Raw genomic sequence first — 21,634 nt, 5'->3', positions numbered from 1 at the left:
CCTCCCTACAATTTCTTCCAATAAAATCTATCAATTATTTATTTCTTTGCATTTGTATATTTATTTTTTTGAATTTTAAAATAAAAATTATACAAATACAAATGATATTTTTTTTTTTTTAAATTAACACAGTCAGTACCCAATTCGGTACCCGGCCAGTTAATGTTGGTATAGTAGCTATAGCATCACCCTTAAAAGGACTTACAAACATAGATGTTTCCATGGAAAAATTCAGTGTCAATATGAATGCAAGAAAAGGGATGCGATAATTGACCTGTCTCAACTTTCTCAACTAATTCGAGTTTATTAATTATGTCATAAGATTGTTTAATTTCAACCCTCCGTCCTTTGATTGGTTAGTCAATTAATGCATGTACGTGGGGACAGTTAGGTGAATGGAAGATTCACACACACATGACAGGACATATATATACATATATAAAATATATATATAAAAGATTTACATTTCTTTTATATATGCTTCCTGTCTATTTGCACTGATCGATTGATCTAAAAAACTGATGGGATTTTAGTACTGCAATAAAAGAACGGAAGGCATGAATTTATACATCGCAATACCAACTCCCTACATACATATTACTTTATCACAATTAACTCAAGATTAATAATTCATGAAGTACGTACGTAGCAAGAGACATGTTTTTATCATGGAATTGATACATGATGTCCAGATAATTTCTTCATCAGTCATCAGGATTAGTGTCACGCGGCTAAGAATAAGTTGAAAAGTTGAAAGATAAAAATAAAAATATTTTTGTTCTTCATCGATCTTAAATCTTATTATTCCAAATTACACTTACTATATATGCAATACATTTAAGTAGTTGACACTTAAAACCTCTTTAAATATATATATATATATATATGTATATACACACATGCCATATCAACATTAAGCGTGATCTGGAATGTTTATAATTTTAGGTTCAGTTTGGTAACTGAGATCAGAATTTTGAGTTTTAAAATAAAATATTAAAATATTCTATTTTAATATTATTATTGTTTTGAGATTTGAAAATTTTAAGAAAAAGTTTAATTATTTATTATATTTTGTATAAAGATTTGAGAAAGTTGTAATGATGAGATGAGAATTTTGAATTTGAGATGAAAATTTTATAATGTCAAACCGAACCTTTGAATGAAGAGTGAGATTGATCAACTAACAAGTGAGGGAGACTGAGAAATGGGGGAGATTGAGAAGACCAATTATTTTGAACTTTGAATTATAACCTGTAAGCTGGGAGACAGACAAAGAAGTATTTCCAATAAGAGGGACTGGGGAGAGTAGATGTCATGTACTAGGTTATAACCTCTAAAAGTATGTCATAATTATTGATCGATCGTAGGTGTTGTGGACGTGTTTCACACCCTTGTGAATACCCTTAGTGAACCTGCACCAAAAAATCCAAAGAATGCCTGAATGGTATTAAACGCTTCTAATACCAAAGTCAGATTGTTTATATAATCTCTTTATGAATCTGAGGCTCAAATTCACTTAACTCGAATGTGGATTTTCCTCTTCTATATATAGAGCATAGGATGGAGTGATAGGGCTTATGTAACAACCCAATCCTCTATTTGATATAAAGCTCACTGCAGTTATTATTTGAATTGTATACTATTGGATAATGGGTAGATAAAGGGAAGAAATTTTGTATCTACAAGTCTCCATTTGAATATGACTATATCCTTGGGTAGGCATCTTAACTCAAGGTCTGTTACTAATGCCCGTCGATGATGCACTATTAGGAGAAGGGAAGTGATGATTTGCAACAGAGAAAATTTATGAGGAAATGGCTCATGGGGAGATATAGAAAACATAGAGAGCGTGAGATGGGTGGGTGAAAACTTACTTGTGTCAAGCTCAGGCAATGGGACTTGTTAGTGAAAAGGACCCTTGAAGCAGAGGCGAAAACCAAACCAATCGAAGAACAAGAGAGATGGAGTGAGGCTTGGAGAGATGGAGATAGGGCATTTAAGGGAGAGAGAGAGAGAGAGAGAGAGAGAGAGAGAGAGAGAGAGAGAGAGAGAGAGAGAGAGAGAGAGAGAGAGCGCAACCGTTGAGAGATATAAGGCACGCATAGAGAGAAAGAGAGGAGAAGGGATTAGTTATTGGGGGGGGGGGGGGGGCATGGTGAGTAAAGAAAGTGATAGGGAGGGAAAAACAAAAAGGATTGTGCTTGACAAAAGATGGAAACGAAAAGAACTGGGTGAACGAAACCTAATGGACATCAGTACATTTAGCACCTTTTTTTCCCTATGCAGGTTGAGCTTAAATGGTCTGGGGTCTAACCTTTGGGCTGGGTGTTGCAGAATAAGAAAAAGAAATATTTTTGTCATGATTGATGTTAACATGAGCATTTTTGGTACTTGATTCTCAAGGAGTGAATATGAGTATGAAACTTTTCTATGATTATATGATATTTATCTACTTAGTACTTTGCTCTGATATGATGTTGCATTTGAAAACTCTTTGACATGACATTCTATTTTTGCTTTTGTTCTGACCTGACCACGATTGTAAAACTATGGCATTTGTTATTATGTTGGTACCAATATTTGTATTTCTGGTGCACCCATGCACTTGGGAGACAAAGTTGTTTTTCTATGTGGCCTTTTCTGCGTGCACACTCAACGTGTTGAGTTTAAAAGGGGGAGATTTCACATTTTTTCACTACTTGTTGGCCATTAGGGTTTGCACAATCCTATCACGGGCGTTAAACATGGTATCTACTCTATTATGATGATGTTCAATGATGCCTATGTCAAAAAAAATTTCTATATTGTATTATTGTAAATAATTGGTTTAGAAATGTTGCTATGTTATTTTGATATTTTGTTTTATCTTGCATTCTATAAATGACTCATGTTTATACACTACTATGGTTTCCTGCTCACTAAGTCGGTGGACTTGTCCCTTTATCTCCCTTACTTTTTTTTCACAAATGACTTTTGTAACAACTCGCTAGAAATTCAATGGTGGAATTTATATTGGCTTTTGGAACCTTGTAAAGACCCCATATGTTTTCACGAATCAACCAATCGTATAGGTTTTAGTCTAACCACATGGTTAGTCATGTTATCACTCACTATGGTGTTAGAAGTGTGTTTTTAATTATTTGAGATAGTTAAAAGCATTAGAATGCATTATGGTCTATGCCATTAAACTCAATGGATTATTTAGGATTTTATGGTACAATAACTCATTTTCATATTTTTGGACGAAATGCCTGTTCGAAACTATGAATTTATTTTTAGGGGCACTTTGGATTGAATTTCGATAAACAAATTTCATTGTAGGTTCATATGCATATTTAGTATTTTTCAGTATCAAGTTTATCATGCACTCTTTTGGAGTGAATAATAACCTCGATAAACACACCAAGTGCAATGTTTTCAAAATCAAACTATGTAATGTCCAAATTAAGTTAGAGAAGTTTTATTTGGACACTTGGCAAGATCTTAGCCACACATGATGAATAGTATTAGACACTTGGCGGCATGAGAAACATTGATAGATTTGAAGGAATAAATATGTGAGATCATGCCACTTAAGTAAAAACTCTATTCCATCCGACCAATCATTTTCTGCCAAACCAAAGAAGATTGATACCCTAGTAAAACCCTATATGGTTGGAATCCAAAAACATGGTTGAAACCAACATCATAAATGGTTTTATCCAAATCCTAAAGTTGACCTCAAAATCCTAACTGAATCGATTTCTAGTATTGTGTTTAATCATTTGATTAAATTACTCTCACATGAACATCTTTATCCAACTTTTTTAACCTTGAATATTTGATTGGACCAAGAGAAATTAGATTTGGACTTGAGAACAATCCGAATCCTCTTAAAACCCCAAATTGAGGCCCATTCGGTTTAGGCCCATTAAGGCCCACGAAATTGGGCACCTTTGCATTGATTTTGGCAAAGGAATTTCTTCCCCCACATGGCTGATCAGATGTATTCAAGAGGGCCTAGAAGGTTCTAGAAGGGAAAAGTCAAAAAGCCACCTCACTCTTCTAAGTCTACACTCCACCATTAGAAAATATCATGAGTTGATTTTTGTGTATTTTATTGGGTAAGAAAGGCTAACATTCAAGCCTCACTTCAGACTCATCCTCTTCCATATCTTGTGCAAAAATCTCTAACCCACTCCCCACGAAATTATCTTCCTTTACACTTTTCATTGAAAGAACACCAAACACTCTGTAGGACAGCTTTTAGGTGTTCTTTTGCACGCTCATTTCGAAGCTTTTTTAGGTGCTTTATCATAAAGTATGCTTCATACAAGTTGTTTATTTGTGAGTCTAGTTTAATTGAATATCTTATTCGTTACATTTGAAGATAATTTGGTAAGTCAAATATTATTTAAACTCTAGAAAGGTCATTCTGGGCAATAAACCAGAGAGTATGTTATATTTTGGAGTTTTTGACCAAGCTAATGGATAGATCTTGGTCCAAAATTTATATGGAGTATTGTTAACATGTGTATATGATTATGGGTTGAAGATTTGTTGCATGATTAAAGGTCTTGATGAGATATTTGTTTAGATCTAAAAACTTAGAAACTGGAAGAGGAAAAACAGTTTCTGTTTTGAGAAAGTTTAAATCTTTGGTGGTTTAAACCTCTTCCAATGGCTTTGATAATTTTATTGGAGGATCCTAAACCTCTTATATACATGTTATAATATTATTTTGAATACATTTGATGTTAGTTTCAAATATACGAAATTTTATATAAATAGATATTCGAATAGGCCAAAGTGTGGATGTTCTTGGCTAAATTTATGTTTTGGTTGATTTTTAACCATGTGATCTTGAACTAGAAGCTTATATATGTTTTAGGACATCTTTTTTAAATCATGTGATGTTTTGGTTTCAAGATCACATCTATAAATCATGGATCAAAAGGTTGATTAAAGCAAATTAGAAACAAAAATCAATGGAAATAACATATGGGAATTTCGGCCTTATGGAGTTTTCATACTTGTGATTATTTTTAAATTTTTCTAAATTGATATTTAAGTCTAGGATAAAATTTACATGATTTTGGCGACTTTTGGAGTTAACATGCAAAATCCTTAAGTTAGAGATAAAATTGTCATTTCTTCACATGTAGAGAGTAAAATGAAAATTTTACTCTTAACTTAGTATTTTTCCATATTTTAAATAGTTTGTGATTTAGTTTTAACTTTTAGAATTACTAATTATAGTTTCTCGTAATCGCGCTTGAACTTTCATAAGAAACACGGAAATCAAGGTAAGTTAGCTCTTAACTTACTAGTAGTTTATTGTGTATAGGTGATAAGTAAAGAAACTACAGTGAATGCATTTACGTTATAATATATGCCATGTCAAGTTATCACATATTTGTCTGTTACTCAGAATTTAGTCTGTCACCAGTTATTCATGTGTTACACAAGATATTCTATCATGTATTGCTATACATTACAAGTATGTCATGTTAAGTATGCCATCTATTACATGTATGTCAAGTCATGTAATATTCGCTGTTGCAAGTATGTCATCTTAAATATGTTGTCTATTATATGTTATGGCATGTTATGAAATGTTACTATCTCAAGTACGTCATGTCTTTCGAGTTATATTCAAGTTTGTTATGTCTAGGATACTCGTGATGTTATCATTATGATTGTCCGAATATCTCCATTTGTAATTCATGTGAGTTACTATTGGTGAAATCATTTTGATTGTCAAAATTCAGTTCAAGTTCAGTTATGCGGATACTCCTGGTGTAATCATTCTTATTATTATGGTATCTTATTTAAAATACTCGTGATGGAATCATTCTGATTGTCATGGTATTACTGGGTACTCCTAGTGTAATCATTCTGATTGCTAGGGTACGTGTTTTAAAATACTCGTGATGAAATCATTCTGATTGTCAAAGTATTACTAGATACTTCTGGTGAATTCATTCTAATTGCTGGGTACATGTTTTAAAATACTCATGATGGAATCATTCTAATTGTCTTAGTATATCGAATGGAATATGTTAGACAAAATCATTATGATTGTTCACTATTCCTGACAAAATGACTGGCGGAATCATTTTGATTATCAGAATTTAAGTCCAAGTTCACGTTAAGTAAATAAGTCAGATCAAGTTTATGATAAGTTAAATTTCAGTTCAAGTTCAAGTTCATATCAAGAAGTTAAGTTTAAGCAGTTAAAGAAGTAATATTCCAAGTTTATGTTAAGTCAAGTTTTAAATCAAATTCATGTCAAGCAAGTCAAGTCCAGTTCACGTTTTAGTTAAGTTATGTCAGTTATGCGATGTTTTAGGTTAAGTTATGCTATGCTTACTTATAATTGTGATTATAAATTCATGTTTGTACTGCCATGAATGCATTATTAACCTGTGTAGAGATTTTATGTTAAGTTGTTAAGATTTATAATCAAATCTCCCTGTGGTAGTCCCAATTACCATTTCTCTCGAATGGTAGATCTTATTACAGGAGCGGAAGGAGAATCGGGAGCTAACCAGCTAGACATAGTCGACTGAGCAATAGTTCAACGTCAATGTTAATATAGTAGTTAACTTAAATTTTTGCTTGTACTATAGAGTTGCATCTCCAGTACTCTTTTGGATCATAGCCATTTTTGACTAGTGTCGTGATCTTAGTTGTTCAATGGGTCTTTATGTATGAAGTATATTTTAAGTATTTGTGATATTTTCAGTTTGGTGCATAGTATTGCTAAAGAAAAAAAATTTATCTGCTGCGAATATTACATAATGTTATATGTATGTTAGGATCATTGCATCTTATATGTCATGAACGGGGGCATGTAACTTTATGTTGTATGTCTCGACGCTTCAAATGTCTGTCCGATCCCCAACGAAATTTGGGAACATCACAACTTTGATGGTTGTGATAGTTAAAATAGATGACACTTGAGAGGAGTATAAGAGAAATGTGAGATAAGTGCTAGGTGGCATAAATATATTGGTGGAATTTTAGAAAATATTTTGTAGTGTTGAGTTAAATTTCTTTGGAATGATTTGTGAGGTATTTGGTTTGGAGGAATATTGCATTTAAGTTTTATATTTTGTAGGTTTCAGGTTAAAAGGATTTAGTCTCAAGTACGGAGCTTGACAATACAAGATGGAGATCTCAAGCTCTCTTGCTCTCTACAATGAACATCTTAAACTATATACTCTTTCTTTAGTATCTATTAGGTATATAATTTATGAAGCATTTCCTTTGTAATCTATTGTGCCATCTTAGCATTTTCTAATTAAATTAATTTTATATTGATGTGTTACATTCCCTTTAATTTTATTATTTTCTCAGTTATAATACTAATCTATTAACTGTTGTAGCCATTCACTTAGGTATTTATAAATAATATAAATTTGTTGCATTCTGAACTCTTGAGCCATACATATATATGCTGGAGGCCCCAGTATTTTCTATCATCAGTAACCATGTAAGGATCGACTTCGTTCTTATTCACGAGTTCTTAATGACCTAGAATTTGAAAGCCCAACTGTGAGAAGTACAAAAGATGACCCAGCTTCAACTTAGAAACAATGACAAATTAAAAAGAAAAAAGAAAAAAAAAGGAAAAAAAGAAAAAAGAAAAATAGAGTACTTGTTTATGATGTAAAGCTAGTGCGTGGTTAATAATGGGCAGTTACTCAGAGCTTCGTGTATTTTCCACTTTGCTGGAGAAGCTTTGTTGTCACAACTCGCACCCTTGAGCCTAAGCCCCACCCACTCCATCCAAACACTGAAAATGCGACAAAGTGAGTCCCATACAAAAATGAAAAATAACGAACACTTCGTCAATTTATTCTTCATTTTGCTGCATGTTCTTAGAATTTTTTCTTCACTCTTTTGACGATTCAGGGAAATCAAGAAGTCATCTTCGAAGCTACTTCTGAGTTTTTGCCCATGATCGTTGAGATTTGTTTTTCCATTTAAATTGTAGTAAAATTCAAACCAAATATCAAAAAGATGCATGTACGAGGGACGAACATGAACTTTCTTAGATTTTTACTTTTAGGTGTATGAAGCCTTGATAAACGAAATCAATTCTATCCCAGGAGCAAAGGTGGAAAACTGGTTGTTCCTCTATATTCTTCCCAATGTAAATTTACATGTAGTCTATCAAAAAGTTTTTTGATTGAGCTGCGATTATCGGTTTAAAAAATCTTCCCCAAATTTCTTTCAAATTTTAGTGTGAAAATTTTTGTGTAGAACTATGATTTTTGTATTTATAAAATATAGTGCAATTTTTGTAAGATAAACATTGAATGGGTGGGGCTCGAATGGAGGGAGGGAGTGGGTTCCTCACACCCATAGAGAGAGAGAGAGAGAGAGAGAGAGAGAGAGAGAGAGAGAGAGAGAGAGAGAGAGAGGTGATGGGGTGCTCGATGGGTTGGGACAGGATGACGGGATGAAGGGTGTGACGAGCTGGAGAGGTTTGCTGGGTTGCTACGATTTGGGGAGGTGCGGTGGAGTGCAAGGGATAATACCGAAGTGAATATGTTCTCTATTTTTCTAACGTATTTGATTTTGCTATCCACTATAATGTGGTTCATGGGATTTAGATGTAGATTGCTTACGTGTCCATTTGTTATTTGTTGCCATTGAGGGACTGCAAACGGCATAACCGTCCACAAGAGGGCCTCAGGAAAAAACTAAATATTTCTCACTTCTAACTAGCCATGGTGAAAGATATCAACCCTTCGTCAATGAATTTAAAAAATTTTAAAGTTTATGTATGTAATTATAGTAATCCATTATGTGATATATAATGATTACAAATTAAATTAAGTTGAAATAATTTGAAAGGATGTAATTTTAAAGGTTATAAAAAGTACTGCTTATTTTCTTTTATTTTTAAAATTTTCTTGTGCTCGCTTAATGATTTCCCGGCCTTTATTCTGTCCCTTAATTTCAAAGTCGACGTGTCTAACTATTCTGTCCCTTTAGTGGGTGCCATATGTTCGATGGGCATGCATGCTGGACATGGCTGTACTTGTTTACAAGCTGCATGCTTAACCATGATGATCTTTGTACAAAATTTCTGCCCAATATTAATAGCGCTTCTCGTGCCCAAAATGCCTGCATCTTTTCCCCATTTGATATTGTACTCCAGAAACTTCCCTAGGGAATTGAAACATTTGAATTACCATGTCTTGGATAGTCAAATGCATGATGTTTATTTTTACAAACTAACCATTTGAAAAGGTTCACAACTTCCAATAGCTCAAAACAACACTTGATCAAAGACATGGTTATCACTACATGATCACATGCATTTCTGCTGCTTACATTGATCATTAATCGACCCAAAAATCATAGCCAGTATCATAGCAAACATCTGAATACATGGGCTCTTGGTGCCACCTCGCAGTAGTTGGAGCCATAAATTCAGGGTCTGTTTCAGGCATGACTATGTCCTGAAATGAAAAATGTGGCTGCTCCCATATACTTTGGATTATTTCAGATGCGTTGGAAGAACTAAAATTGATCTCGTCCTGATCTATCATGTATTGGTTTATAACATCTTCAACTAGAGGATCAGTACTGCTTGAAGAAGAGATCACATCATTAACGGACATATATATTTGTGGTGACGTCTGTATACCGTTAAAGCCATCCATGTTTGGCACTTTTGGGGAATCGCAAAGTAGGAGATCTTGATTCCCAGAAGAATCATTCTTGTAATTAGATTCAACGTCCTCGGATGTTCCCACCAATTCTGATATAGTGGTTAATGACGAATTGTTCTTGCTGCGCTTTTTCAGGTGGGCGTGCCAATAATTTTTTATTTCATTGTCGGTTATTCCAGGAAGCTTTGCAGCAATTGCAGACCATCTGAAATAAATTGAAGACAGTAAGGCCGACATTATCAAGTACTGCTGCAATTTAGAAGAGCCAGATTTTTCTTTCTTCACAATATTTTCAACATTCGTGTTTAAGTGAAGTCTGAAAGCTTTTGCTTTTCCATCGTCTAGAAGCCATATATGTTGTAATTTATCGATGTGATGTCAATCGTGAGAATTTAAGAAATGCTAATTCGATTGGAAAGTTAATTGTTCATGTTAGCTTCAAACTGATTCTAAAAGCCTACCAGACGTCAATCACCATTTACAAATTATAATGCACTTTAGACATTCACATAATTTAAAGAACATTGTGTATAGTTTCCATATAGAATTTGTAATGTACTTACCGGTTCCCCAGCAGTTCATGCCACTTAAGTATAGTTTCTTTTTCTTCTTGGCTGAAGTTCCGCCGCTTAATGTCAGGCCTAAGGTAATTCATCCATCGGAGCCTGCAACTTTTTCTAGATCGTGTCAAACCTAAAAAAAAAAAAAAGGTGTTAAGATAAAAATATAAATAATTAAATTTAACTCCTCCTATCATCTGATTTAATCTTACTGAATTGAATAAGTGGTGATTTTACATGCACTACAAGAAAAATTAGTTTTTCCGGCTAAGTATACTACCGGCGGGTAAAATTTGGTCTCAAATATACTATTTTTCAATTTCAGAAAAAATCTTGCATCAACATGAAGAAAAAAGCCGGTAAAAATGATTATTTGCAGCAAGTTTAGTGCGCCACAAATACTTGGCCGCAAATAACCCCGTTGGCCATTCCAAGGTCGACTTACTAGTATTTTCGCTGTTATATGTTTTTGTTACAACGACATTATATTTTCTTACTTATTAAGGCGACTTTTAACTCGCCTTAATAACTTCTTCATAAATCATTCCCCTACCATTTTATTTCTCCACGCTCAATGCATTTTCCCTCTCTTTCTCGCTCGCTCTCTCTCTCTCTTTGGCTCTCGGGTTCTACAGGAGGGTTTCCGTTCAGAATCCAGCGCTGCCGTCAACTCGCCGGTGAGTTTGTCTTTACAACTTCGGCTCCGTTAATTTCTATCTCACTCTCTGTAACCTTCGTCGGTGAGTTGATTGTTTCTCACTTCCTTTTCTTTGTCGATCTCAACCGAAATTATGAAGATCTGGTAGGCCTAGTTTTTCTAGTTTTGTTACCCCTCGCTCTTTCCGTGGGAGTTCATATTGTTAAGTACAACATAAACATCAAGATATATCTATTATCATGTAAAATGCTGTCCTAGATTTAAACCTGAGTCCCACTTAGCCATGCATTGTAATTTAGATATAATTTGAGTTTTTTTGGCACCAAAGAACTAACATTAGAAGCGGATTTTGTTTTTGCAATTCCAAAAGAAGCCCAAAATCTTACTGAGCAGACAAAAATGAGCTCAGTCTTGACCTTCTGATTAGACAAAAATGGCTCAAGGAAGTCTACATAAGAGCCTCTCAAGAAGATTCTTCTAAAATTACCTAGACTAGGCCTATACCTACTCTCTGGGTATGACTGCTACTGTAATGAATTATGGCCGACACCCTTGTAAGTTTGTAACAAGCTCTACCGAAATAATGTAATTGTTTTTGTAATGCACAGCAGGTGCTCGAGAATATTGCTCTGTGAAAGTTGTTAAGTTTATTTTGCATATATACACATTCTTAATATCGTTCCCTGTTGTGTTGTCAAAAAAGTTTTTTCCATTTCGTACTTTCTTCGCGATCACCATACGAGAATGATTTGCATATCTGCCTATCACCCAGAGAGAGAGAGAGAGAATTCAATAAATGAAAAAAAGGCAAGATGATGAGATGATTGGTAGGCGTCCTGACCTTTGTTTTTATGCAGTTTGCTTTCTAGGTTTATTTGATGAATTATGGTACTTGCATGTGAACATGTAAACACAATGGCTGTTTTAAAATTAACATTTATTTCCTCTTGCTTCAGTTTTTAAGCTATTTGTTTCTTTCTTCCGCAAGGAAGTAATATATCAGGCAAGAATGGGCGTATTCATTGTTCATTGAATATCAATACAGAAACTGGGCGCTTATCAGCTAGGAGACCAAATTTGCAGGTTCTTTTATATTTTTTCACTTATCTTACAATTAATATACAAATAATAGAGCTAGATCTCTACTGCAAACTATTACAATTTTCAACCACATGATGTTTTCTTCTCAAATTATTCTTTTGATGCACCAAGTTTCTAATATGTCACAAACCAAGTTTCTAATTTTTTTTTGTGTAGTCAAGATGAAAGAGGAAGAAATCTAGTAAGTTCATATTGAAATTTATTAGATATTAAAAATGTAATGTTCTTGCTTTCTGTAAATCAGAATCAGCCTGCCTTGTGATATTCAATGGCTTTTTCCCAATTCTGTTCATAGGCTTTTTTGGGTGTTATTGCAGACTTGTAGTACCTTACGTGGGTGGCTTTTTTGAGTGTTTGTCACAACGCGTTATTGTTTTTTCCAATTTAAAAAAGATAAACATGATTTGTGATCAAAACCACGCAATTTGATCTGCAGACAAAAGAAATCTTAAAACCAAATAATAATTAGCTGTAATCAAGAGATCGACATATATAATAAAACCATGATCTGCTATATATACTGATCTAACAATGATCTGCTAACTCTCATAGTATGTTTTATAAGAGAAATAGGAAAGATTTCATCAGTGTTCTTAGCATGAGTTTAAATAATTAAATTTATTTGTTACTTCCATTATTTCAATATCTTATGCAAAAGTACTGCGGATGACATATATAATAAAAAGATCTATTTGATTGACATAAAGAACATTAGACTGAAGAATTAATATAATTAAAATAGTTCCTGCTTTTCAACCAAAAATAGGTCTCAATCGGAAAGGCATTGATGTTAATTAAAGACATAGAATAAATGACGTCATGATCTTATACATAATAATAATAATAATAATAATAATAATAATAATAATAATAATAATAATTCTGCACCCTACGGCCACAGGGTAGTGATTCAAAAACTTAATCTAGAGTACTTGTGAGTTGTCGGTATCAACTGTTACATGCATGCATGGCACTATGGCAGCCACCAAACTCTTTGATCATTAGTAAATAATGATACACCACACTGAAGAGCGATGAGCAATAACACATACCCACATGATTCTTTAAAGGATCTTTTCCCCAATTTACCAATTTTTAACCTTTAGGTATTTTTCGTAAATGGATAAGAGTTGGATGAAAATCACTGATAGATTTCGATCCAGTGAATATGCGACAGGCGTTAAAGATTTCATTACTTTGGCTCGATCTCATTCTACAAGTGATGAAATCCGGTGTCCATGTACCCTATGTTCAAATAATTATTTCCTACCTATAAGTCAGGTAGAGAGACATCTGTTCATTAAAGGTATTGAACGAACTTACACAACATGGATATTTCATGGCAAGGAGGAAGATTTACCTTTTATTGATGATGACGATCTTCATGATCTCGAACAAGCTGATCCTTACATTGATGACATTGATGTTATGATACAAGACATTCGGGCAGGGAATTTCCCTAATGTTCCGTCACCCAAGTCATTCTCTGCCGGGGGTTCAACCTCAGTCGGTAGGGGTGGGCAGCGGGGCCCCGGAACCCGCTGCCCTGCCCCGTTCGCCCCGCCCCCGCATAGGGCGGGGCGGGGCGCCCCGCACTATTAGGGCCGGGGCGAGGGCCCCCGGCCCGTATCCCAACCCCCAGCGGAGGCGGGGGACGGAAACGGACCCCCCCCGGTCCGTTTTTCCCCCGCCCCGCACCTATATATATATAATATAAATATATAATATATTATATATATATATAAGTTTATAACCGGATATATAAGAGAAACGGCGCCGTTTCAACAAATACCCTAACCCATAACCCAACCCCCCCACCCTATCCCCTGATTCCCCTCCCCTCCCCTCCCCTCCCCTCCCGAGTCCCTTCAGCCCCTTCGGCCTAATCCCTTCGGTGTTCCCTCCTCCCACCGGCAACCAGTCCGGCCGCCGTACGTATTCCATCATCCCTCTCTCTCGCACGACGCACGAGGCCGGACGCACGCCGCACGCCGCACGGTAACATTTCTCCTCCCCTTTTGATTTTCTCCGTTTGGTTATTATTTTTTATTTTTTTTTTAGTTTTGATCGGAGATTGGAGGTAGGATGGGGTTGAATCGGAGATGGAGGATGGGATTGTTTGGATTGTGTGCTGTGGATTCTTCGGATTGTGTGATTGTTTGGATTCAATGGATTGTTTTTTTTTTTTTTGTAAATTTCATTGTGATTCGGACCCCTAAATTGATTTAGGGGTTTCATGATTGAAACCCCTAAATCAATTTAGGGGTTAGGGTTTCGGATTGGGGTTCCAATCCGAGACCCTAATTTTGATTTAGGGGTTGAAACCCCTAAATCAATTTAGGGGTTAGGGTTTCGGATTGGGGTTCCAATCCCCAATCCGAAACCCTAATTATTTATACTAATATATATATTTGTTAATCATATACATATATATATTTATATACATATATAAATTATTTATATGCATATATATAAATTTATGGAGTTGTGAAACTTGTTTGAGATAGTAATCATCATGGACGCACGGTATGATTTATTAGGGTTTTTGGCATCTTTCTTTTCTTGGCTAGGGTTTTTGCTCTTGAAAGTATGAAATTAAGTTTTTGGCAAATTTGCACTTTTTGATCTTTTTTATTTTTCATATTTTTTAAACATCTTTCAAGATTTTAAAAAATTAAAAAATATACCAATATACTAATATTAATGTCAGTAACTATTAAGAAATGAATTTTATAAAATTAAATATATGAAAAGTAAAAATGAGAGAACAAAACTATGAAGCATATTATCAAGCACTTTTTGTTTTATTTAAAAGTTTTAAATAATTATAACTATTAGATAATTAAAATTCAAAAAAAATCAATTTGAAAATTATATAAAATCAAAAAGAGAAAAGAGAGAAGAATATAATGCCTATTAAAAAATGTCTATTAAAGTGGCCTATTAAAATAATGCCTATTAAAGTGGCCTATTAAAATAATGCCTATTAAAAATATGAAGCATCTCTCTTCGACTCTTCCTAATCAAATTATTTGGAATTGCTTATATGAGGTGTAAAAACTTATTATAGTGTAGCCATTCATATTATCATCATTATATATAAAAAGTACTTAATACATCAATAATAGTTATGTATGTAGTTTTTGCTGATTGTGTTGGATTGCACTTTGAATTTTTTTTTTTTTTTTTTGTTGGAAAATCAGGAATGTCTTCGGATTTTAGTGATAGCTCGCCTTCCCCAGCCAACACCCCTACCCCAGAAACTAACCCTACTCCTACCCCTATAACGAGTACACCTTGCCCTGCTCCGAAGCCCACACAGGGCAAGAAACCTGTATCTATAGTTTGGCAACACTTTACCAAACTAGAGGGTGGGGACCCCAACAACCCACAAGCTAAATGTAATCACTGTGGGAAAATGTATGGATGTCACTATAGGAAACATGGTACATCCCAGCTGAAGGTCCATCTAGAGGAACAATGCAAGAAGAGTCCAATTTTAAAATCCTTAGTAGAGAAGGGCCAATCTAGACTAGATTTTAAAATGGCTGATGGGAGTAGTGGGGCCGGGGGGCCAACATTGAAGGGGTATACGAAGTATAACCCCGATGAGTGTAGAAGGAAGTTAGCTCGTATGATTATCATGGACGAGCTGCCTTTTCAGTTTGTGGAGGGTAAAGGGTTCCAAGAATTTGTCCAAGAGTTGGAACCCAGATTTGTACTTCCTTCTCGTCACACCGTGGCAAAGGATATTAAGAAGATGTACCTTCGTGATAAAGATGTTTTGAGGGGCCAACTCGCGGGTTTGGTAGTTTGCCTCACTACCAATACTTGGACTTCTATCCAAAATATGAATTACATGTCGTTGACTGTGCATTTTGTTGATGCTGATCGGGTTCTACACAAAAAGATTATTAAATTTTGTCAAATAACTGATCATAAGGGTGAGACGATTGGGAAGGCATTGGAGGCCGCAATAAAGGAGTGGGGGTTGGAAAAGGTTTTGTCTGTGTCAGTTGATAATGCGTCGTCTAATGATGTCGCATTGGGATATCTAAAGAATTATCTTAAAGATGCAAATAAGACATTCTTGGGTGGTGAATACTTGCATGTTAGATGTGTTGCACATATTTTGAATTTAATTATGACTGAGGGGTTGAAAGATGTTGATGACTCGGTTGCACGAGTTAGAATGGCTGTGAAATGGGTGAGGTCTTCTCCTTCTAGATTGGAGAAATTCAAAGTTCCTGCAAAGGCTGCGGGCATAACATCGAAGAAGGGTCTTTGTACTGATGTTCCTACCAGATGGAACTCAACCTTCTTGATGTTGGAGGCGGCCCAGGAATATAAGGCAGCCTTTCAATTATTGGGTGATGAAGACATCCAATATGTCAAATACTTTGATGAGCACGGGGGATCACGAAAGCCTAATGATGATGATTGGGTGGTAGTTTCTACTTTCGTTGATTTTCTTGGATTATTTTATGATGTCACGTTGAATATATCTGGTTCTTTGTACCCTACATCCCATGGGTTTTGTCAACAAATATGTAGGGTAAAAGAAGAATTAGAAGATATGCGTAGGGGTTCCAATGAAAGGATGAGGGGGATGGCAAGTTCCATGATGCTAAAATATGACAAGTATTGGGGAGATTTGACTAGAATGAATATTTTCTTATATGTGGCTGTTATTCTTGATCCCCGTCTGAAAGTTTCAGGCTTGTTATATGGGTTGGGACTTGTTCATGATCAGGTATGGACTGACATTATTGGTGAATTGGCCCGAGATACCCTGAAAAAATTGTATGACGAGTTTATGGCAATTAAGGGTGGTACTACATCGAAGACACATACACCGACCCCAACTCCTTCTATAGACATCGTGACGGGGCCTCCTACAAAGAAGCGCAGAATGCCGTGGACTAAGACCCTCGCACAGAATCCCACACTAGTCCATCAATCTACGGAGGTCGTTTCTGAGTTAGACAACTATTTGTCAGCGGATATGGTCCAAGATGATGATGATCATTTCGATATATTAGGATGGTGGAAGAATGCCTCAAAGAAATATCCCATCATTTCTGAGATTGCTCGCTGTATTTTGGCCATCCCTATTAGCACCGTTGCCTCAGAGTCAACCTGTAGTACCGGAGGTCGTATATTGGATCCTTTCCGTAGTTCATTGTCTCCTACAACTGTAGAGGCATTGATATGCACACAGAGTTGGACGATAGGAAAGGATATTCATGTTCCGGATATTTTAGATTTTAAGGAGACGATGAGGGTGGTGATCAGTCTGGATTTGGACCACCTGGTAATTATTTTTTATTTTATTATTTTAATTTTTTTATATTCATTTCCATTTCATCGTTATTAATTTTAATATTAATTTTTGTAGTAACACATGAGACGTCTAGCACCTCTGCAACATAAAAATGTGCTCAAGCCCGAGCTGCCCCAACTGTCACACCCCTTGACTCACAGACAAGCCACAGCTGACAAGCCTCTTTAGAATGATCAATTTTTAATGATTTGTAAAAATTTTGTATTCAATAATTTGTAATGTTGATACAATGTCCTTTGGACACTTTTATGTTTGTAATTTTGTAATTGTTTAGCCTTTCAATTTTGTAATAGCTTAGTTATTATTATTAGTTTATTACGTATTAGACTCTTAGACATAACACTTTTTTTTTTCTTTTAAACTTTGGAAAATTTTTTTTTTTTTTTTTTTACTTATAATTTTATGGGCTGAAAAATGAAAATGGCCTACAAGGTATTTTTGACTTGTGGGCCATTTTGGCCCATTGCTGAGATTTATGGGCCCAAAATGGCCCAGAAATTGCTTCTGGGCCATTTTCGGCCCAGAAATTGCTTCTGGGCCCAAGGCCCAGAAGGGGGGTGCGGGGGGCTTGACGGACTGGCCCCCCACCCCGTACCCTGTCATGCGGGACCCCTATCAGTCGGAAGTGAATCAACCATGAATTTTGACCAGTTATTGGTTGATTCACAGCGTCCTCTTTATGAAGGTTGTTACAAGTATTTTAAACTTTCATTTTCAGTTAAGTTGCTACACATTAAAACACTTGGTGGCTGAAGTGTAAAGTCATTTGATGTGCTTCTTCAAGTATTACAGTCAGCTTTTTCGAATGCTCTTTTACCGAAGTCATATCAAGAGGCACGGAACTTAGAGCGGGGCCTGGGATTTTCTTACACAAAAATACATGCTTGTCCAAATGATTGCATACTTTATTGGAGGGAAAATGCAAAGAAACAAGAGTGTCCTAAATGTAAGTCATCAAGATGGATATTCAGTAACAATAAGCAACGACAAATTCCTCAAAAGGTTCTACAACATTTTCCGTTAAAGCCAAGGTTGCAGAGATTGCTTATGTCACATAAAACAGCAGCTAATATGAGGTGGCATAGGGATCAGCGTGTCAATGAGGAAGGCATTCAAAGGCATCCTGCTGATTCTGAGGTCTGGAAGGCATTTGATCAAGAACATACTTGGCTTGCAGAAGATCCTCAAAATGTACGGCTTGGTTTAGCCAGTGACAGCTTCAACCCCTTCAATAATTTGGCAAAGCCTTACAGCATATGGCCAGTGATTTTGGTGCCTTACAACTTGCCCCCATGGCTATGCATGAAAGATCCATTTTTCATCACCTCATTGTTGATTCCTGGACCAAGGTCTCAAGGAAATGATATCAATGTTTATTTGTAGCCTCTAATAGATGAACTATTAGATCTATGGAAAAATGGTGTCGATACATACGATGCCAAGGTCACAGAGACTTTTCGATTGCATGCAGCTTTAATGTGGACAATTAACGACTTCCCTGCTTACGAAAATCTCTCTAGGTGGAGAACTAAGGGGAAGATGGCATGTCCATCGTGCGAGCAAGAAACAGATTCGTTGTGGTTGAAATACAGCCAAAAACATTATTACATGGGTCATCGCCGATTCTTGCCCTTGGGCCACATTTGGAGAAAGAAAAAGAGTATTTTTAATGGCAGCGCAGAGCATCGTGGCCTGCCTCAGCAGTTGTCAGGAGAAGATATACTTAATCAACTGCAGAATATTCCAGAAACTGATTTTGGCAAATCTACAAAGAAGAGGAAGCATACCACTGATGAGTTAAATTGGACCAAAAAAAGTATCTTTCTCCAATTGCCGTATTGGTCAACTCTAAAGCTTAGACACAACCTTGATGTAATGCACATTGAGAAGAACATATGTGACAACATCTTAGGAACTTTGATGAATATCGCTGGGAAAACTAAAGATCATGTCAATGCACATCGTGACCTTTCCAATCTCAATATAAGAAAAGAGTTACACTTGATCCAGGATGGACAACATGTGAGTATGCCACATGCATGTTACACCTTGTATGGAGCTGAGAGGGCAGGTTTTTGTAAATGGTTGAATGATGTCAAATTCCAAGATGGCTTCGCTTCTAATATTGCAAGATATGTGAGTGTTGTTGATTGCAAAATCTCTGGCATGAAAAGTCACGATTGTCATATTTTTATGCAAAGATTACTACCTGTTGCAATTTGTGGATACTTACGACAAGATATACGATTAGCATTGATTGAGTTGAGCACATATTTCAAAGAACTTTGTGCAAGAACTATCAAGGTTGATGTCTTAGAACGGCTTCAGTTTGATATAGCTGTCATTTTGTGCAAGCTAGAGATGATATTTCCACCTACATTCTTTGATGTAATGGTCCACCTAGCCTATCATTTGCCACATGAGGCACTGCTTGCAGGGCCAGTTCAGTATAGGTGGATGTACCCTTTTGAACGGTATCTTGAAAAATTTAAGAGATACGTTAAGAATAAGGCCCATCCGGAAGGTTCAATTGCGGATGCCTGTATCCATGTAGAATGTTTGAATTTTTGTTCCATGTACCTCCATGATGTCGAATCTAGATTCAATCCTCAAGAACGGAACTTTGATGGAGGAGAAGATGGTGTAGGAGAAGGACTAAGTATCTTTAGACAGAAGGTGAGGCCCATGGGTTTCGCATCACATCATCAACTAGATGATGACTTGTTTCTAAAAGTAAGATGGTACGTGCTTAATAATTGCAGAGAGATTGGACAATATCTGAAGTATGTACCTTCAACTAGACATTGACATTATTGTTTTCCTTTGTTGAATTACTTAAATAGATTGTATATATCATATTTAATCACCAATGATGGTCTGTTGTCCAGTGAGCACTACCTGCATGTCAGTGAAGAGTACCTTGATAATGTCGACAGTTTGCACACGACAAATTTTCCAAATTGGTTCAAGTCACACGTATGTATTTTACTATTACATACCTCATTCACACCTTGTGGTTTTACAGCTTTACAACAAATAAATGTTTTGGTTAATGCAACCGTGACAGATTCAAAATCTACGTGTCAACAATCCTGGTGATGTTTCAGATGATCTATATGCACTTGCATGTGGTCCTGACCCTTGGGTTGCATCTTATTTTGGTTGCATCATGAATGGCATACGATTTCACACAAGGCAATGTGAAGCACATCGTAGGACCCAAAATTCAGTTGTCCTAGTTATTAGTGAACTAGATGCTCAAAGTGTTGACTTCTATGGTGTTCTAACAGACATCTTGGAAGTTCGCTACATGGGATGGCATCGTGTGTACTTATTCAAATGTGATTGGTTCGATATCTCTGATTCCAGACGAGGGATACGTGTGGGTGATCATCTTACTAGTGTGAATATGTCTCTGACATTTTATTAGGACGAGCCATTTGTTTTGGCGTGCCAAGCTTCACAAGTGTTCTACTTAAAAAATCATATGATCCCTGGTAATTGGTATGCAGTACAAAAGGTTGTCAATAGAAATGTGTATGATCTTCCCCTTAGAAATTTGATTGAAGAAAATCCTTACGATGCTAGCAACTTGGAGGCGTACCAAGAGGATGATTCTTTTGAAGAATACAAATCAGTCCATGCTGATGACAATGGGCTAGTTAACCCCATGCACAGGCTTGATGTCGAGCCCACTCAGATTGATGCATCGTTAGTAATGGAAGCTGAAGATCACAACCTTGATGTCAGAACATTTATCAACGACGATAGCAGCGAATATAGTTCCCCTTACACCACCGAACAAGAGGGAAGCACGGAAGAAGATAGTTTCTCAACGGACGAAGAGGCGAGCTAGATGTTCATTTTTTCTCAAAGATAATGTTGAGCTTTAGCTGAATGTACAATTTTTTCTCAAAGATAATGTCTAACTATTTATTATTTTTCTATTGATTATTGTCATTTTCTGCATCACCCATTAATTGCTTTAGTACTCTATATGGTTTGGATGTATAGCCACAAATATTTCCATGCAGGTCCGTGCATAACATGCCTTTAGTTGGAAGAGGCGGAGGTCGATCACGTGGTGTATGCTATGGTCGAGGTTGATCTTCCTGTGAACCAAGCATTAGAGGTAAAGCACCCGTTGCTACATTGAATCTTAGTGGTGATGGCATGTCAACCTCAGATGACTCAACCGTGCCATCAGATGTCGTTCCAACCACCGAACCGCAAGAGCAGGGGGTTGAGGTGGACTCAACTATACCGAAAAATGGTAATAGTTTGCTGTTTGTATTTATTT

At 36.1% G+C, this 21,634-nt stretch overlaps 2 protein-coding genes across 2 annotated transcripts; one reads left to right on the top strand and one right to left on the bottom strand.

Annotated features, from left to right (window-relative positions):
- Positions 1 to 9,338: 9,338 nt before the first annotated feature.
- On the bottom strand, positions 9,339 to 9,908 carry LOC122278539 (transcription factor MYB15-like). The gene has a single exon (XM_043088720.1). The coding sequence runs from the start codon at positions 9,906 to 9,908 to the stop codon at positions 9,339 to 9,341; it is 570 nt and encodes a 189-aa protein (XP_042944654.1).
- An 8,965-nt stretch (positions 9,909 to 18,873) lies between these two features.
- On the top strand, positions 18,874 to 21,190 carry LOC122278538. Its single transcript, XM_043088719.1, has 4 exons — positions 18,874 to 20,117; positions 20,223 to 20,310; positions 20,402 to 20,735; positions 20,847 to 21,190. The coding sequence occupies exons 1-4, from the start codon at positions 18,874 to 18,876 to the stop codon at positions 21,188 to 21,190; spliced, it is 2,010 nt and encodes a 669-aa protein (XP_042944653.1).
- Positions 21,191 to 21,634: the final 444 nt, after the last annotated feature.

Source organism: Carya illinoinensis, chromosome 10 (genome assembly GCF_018687715.1).
Source record: "Carya illinoinensis cultivar Pawnee chromosome 10, C.illinoinensisPawnee_v1, whole genome shotgun sequence".
Taxonomy (NCBI): Eukaryota; Viridiplantae; Streptophyta; class Magnoliopsida; order Fagales; family Juglandaceae; genus Carya; species Carya illinoinensis.
Note: the sequence above shows the minus strand (reverse complement) of the source record. Positions and strands in the feature narration are given on the sequence as shown.

Excerpts from the sequence above, each read along its gene's own strand:
- LOC122278539 (XM_043088720.1), bottom strand. The coding sequence starts at position 9,908 with ATGTCGGCCTTACTGTCTTCAATTTATTTCAGATGGTCTGCAATTGCT.
- LOC122278538 (XM_043088719.1), top strand. The coding sequence starts at position 18,874 with ATGGCATGTCCATCGTGCGAGCAAGAAACAGATTCGTTGTGGTTGAAA. Across the intron at positions 20,118-20,222 it reads GAGATTGGACAATATCTGAA|TGAGCACTACCTGCATGTCA; the intron begins GTATGTACCTTC and ends TCTGTTGTCCAG. Across the intron at positions 20,311-20,401 it reads CAAATTGGTTCAAGTCACAC|ATTCAAAATCTACGTGTCAA; the intron begins GTATGTATTTTA and ends CAACCGTGACAG.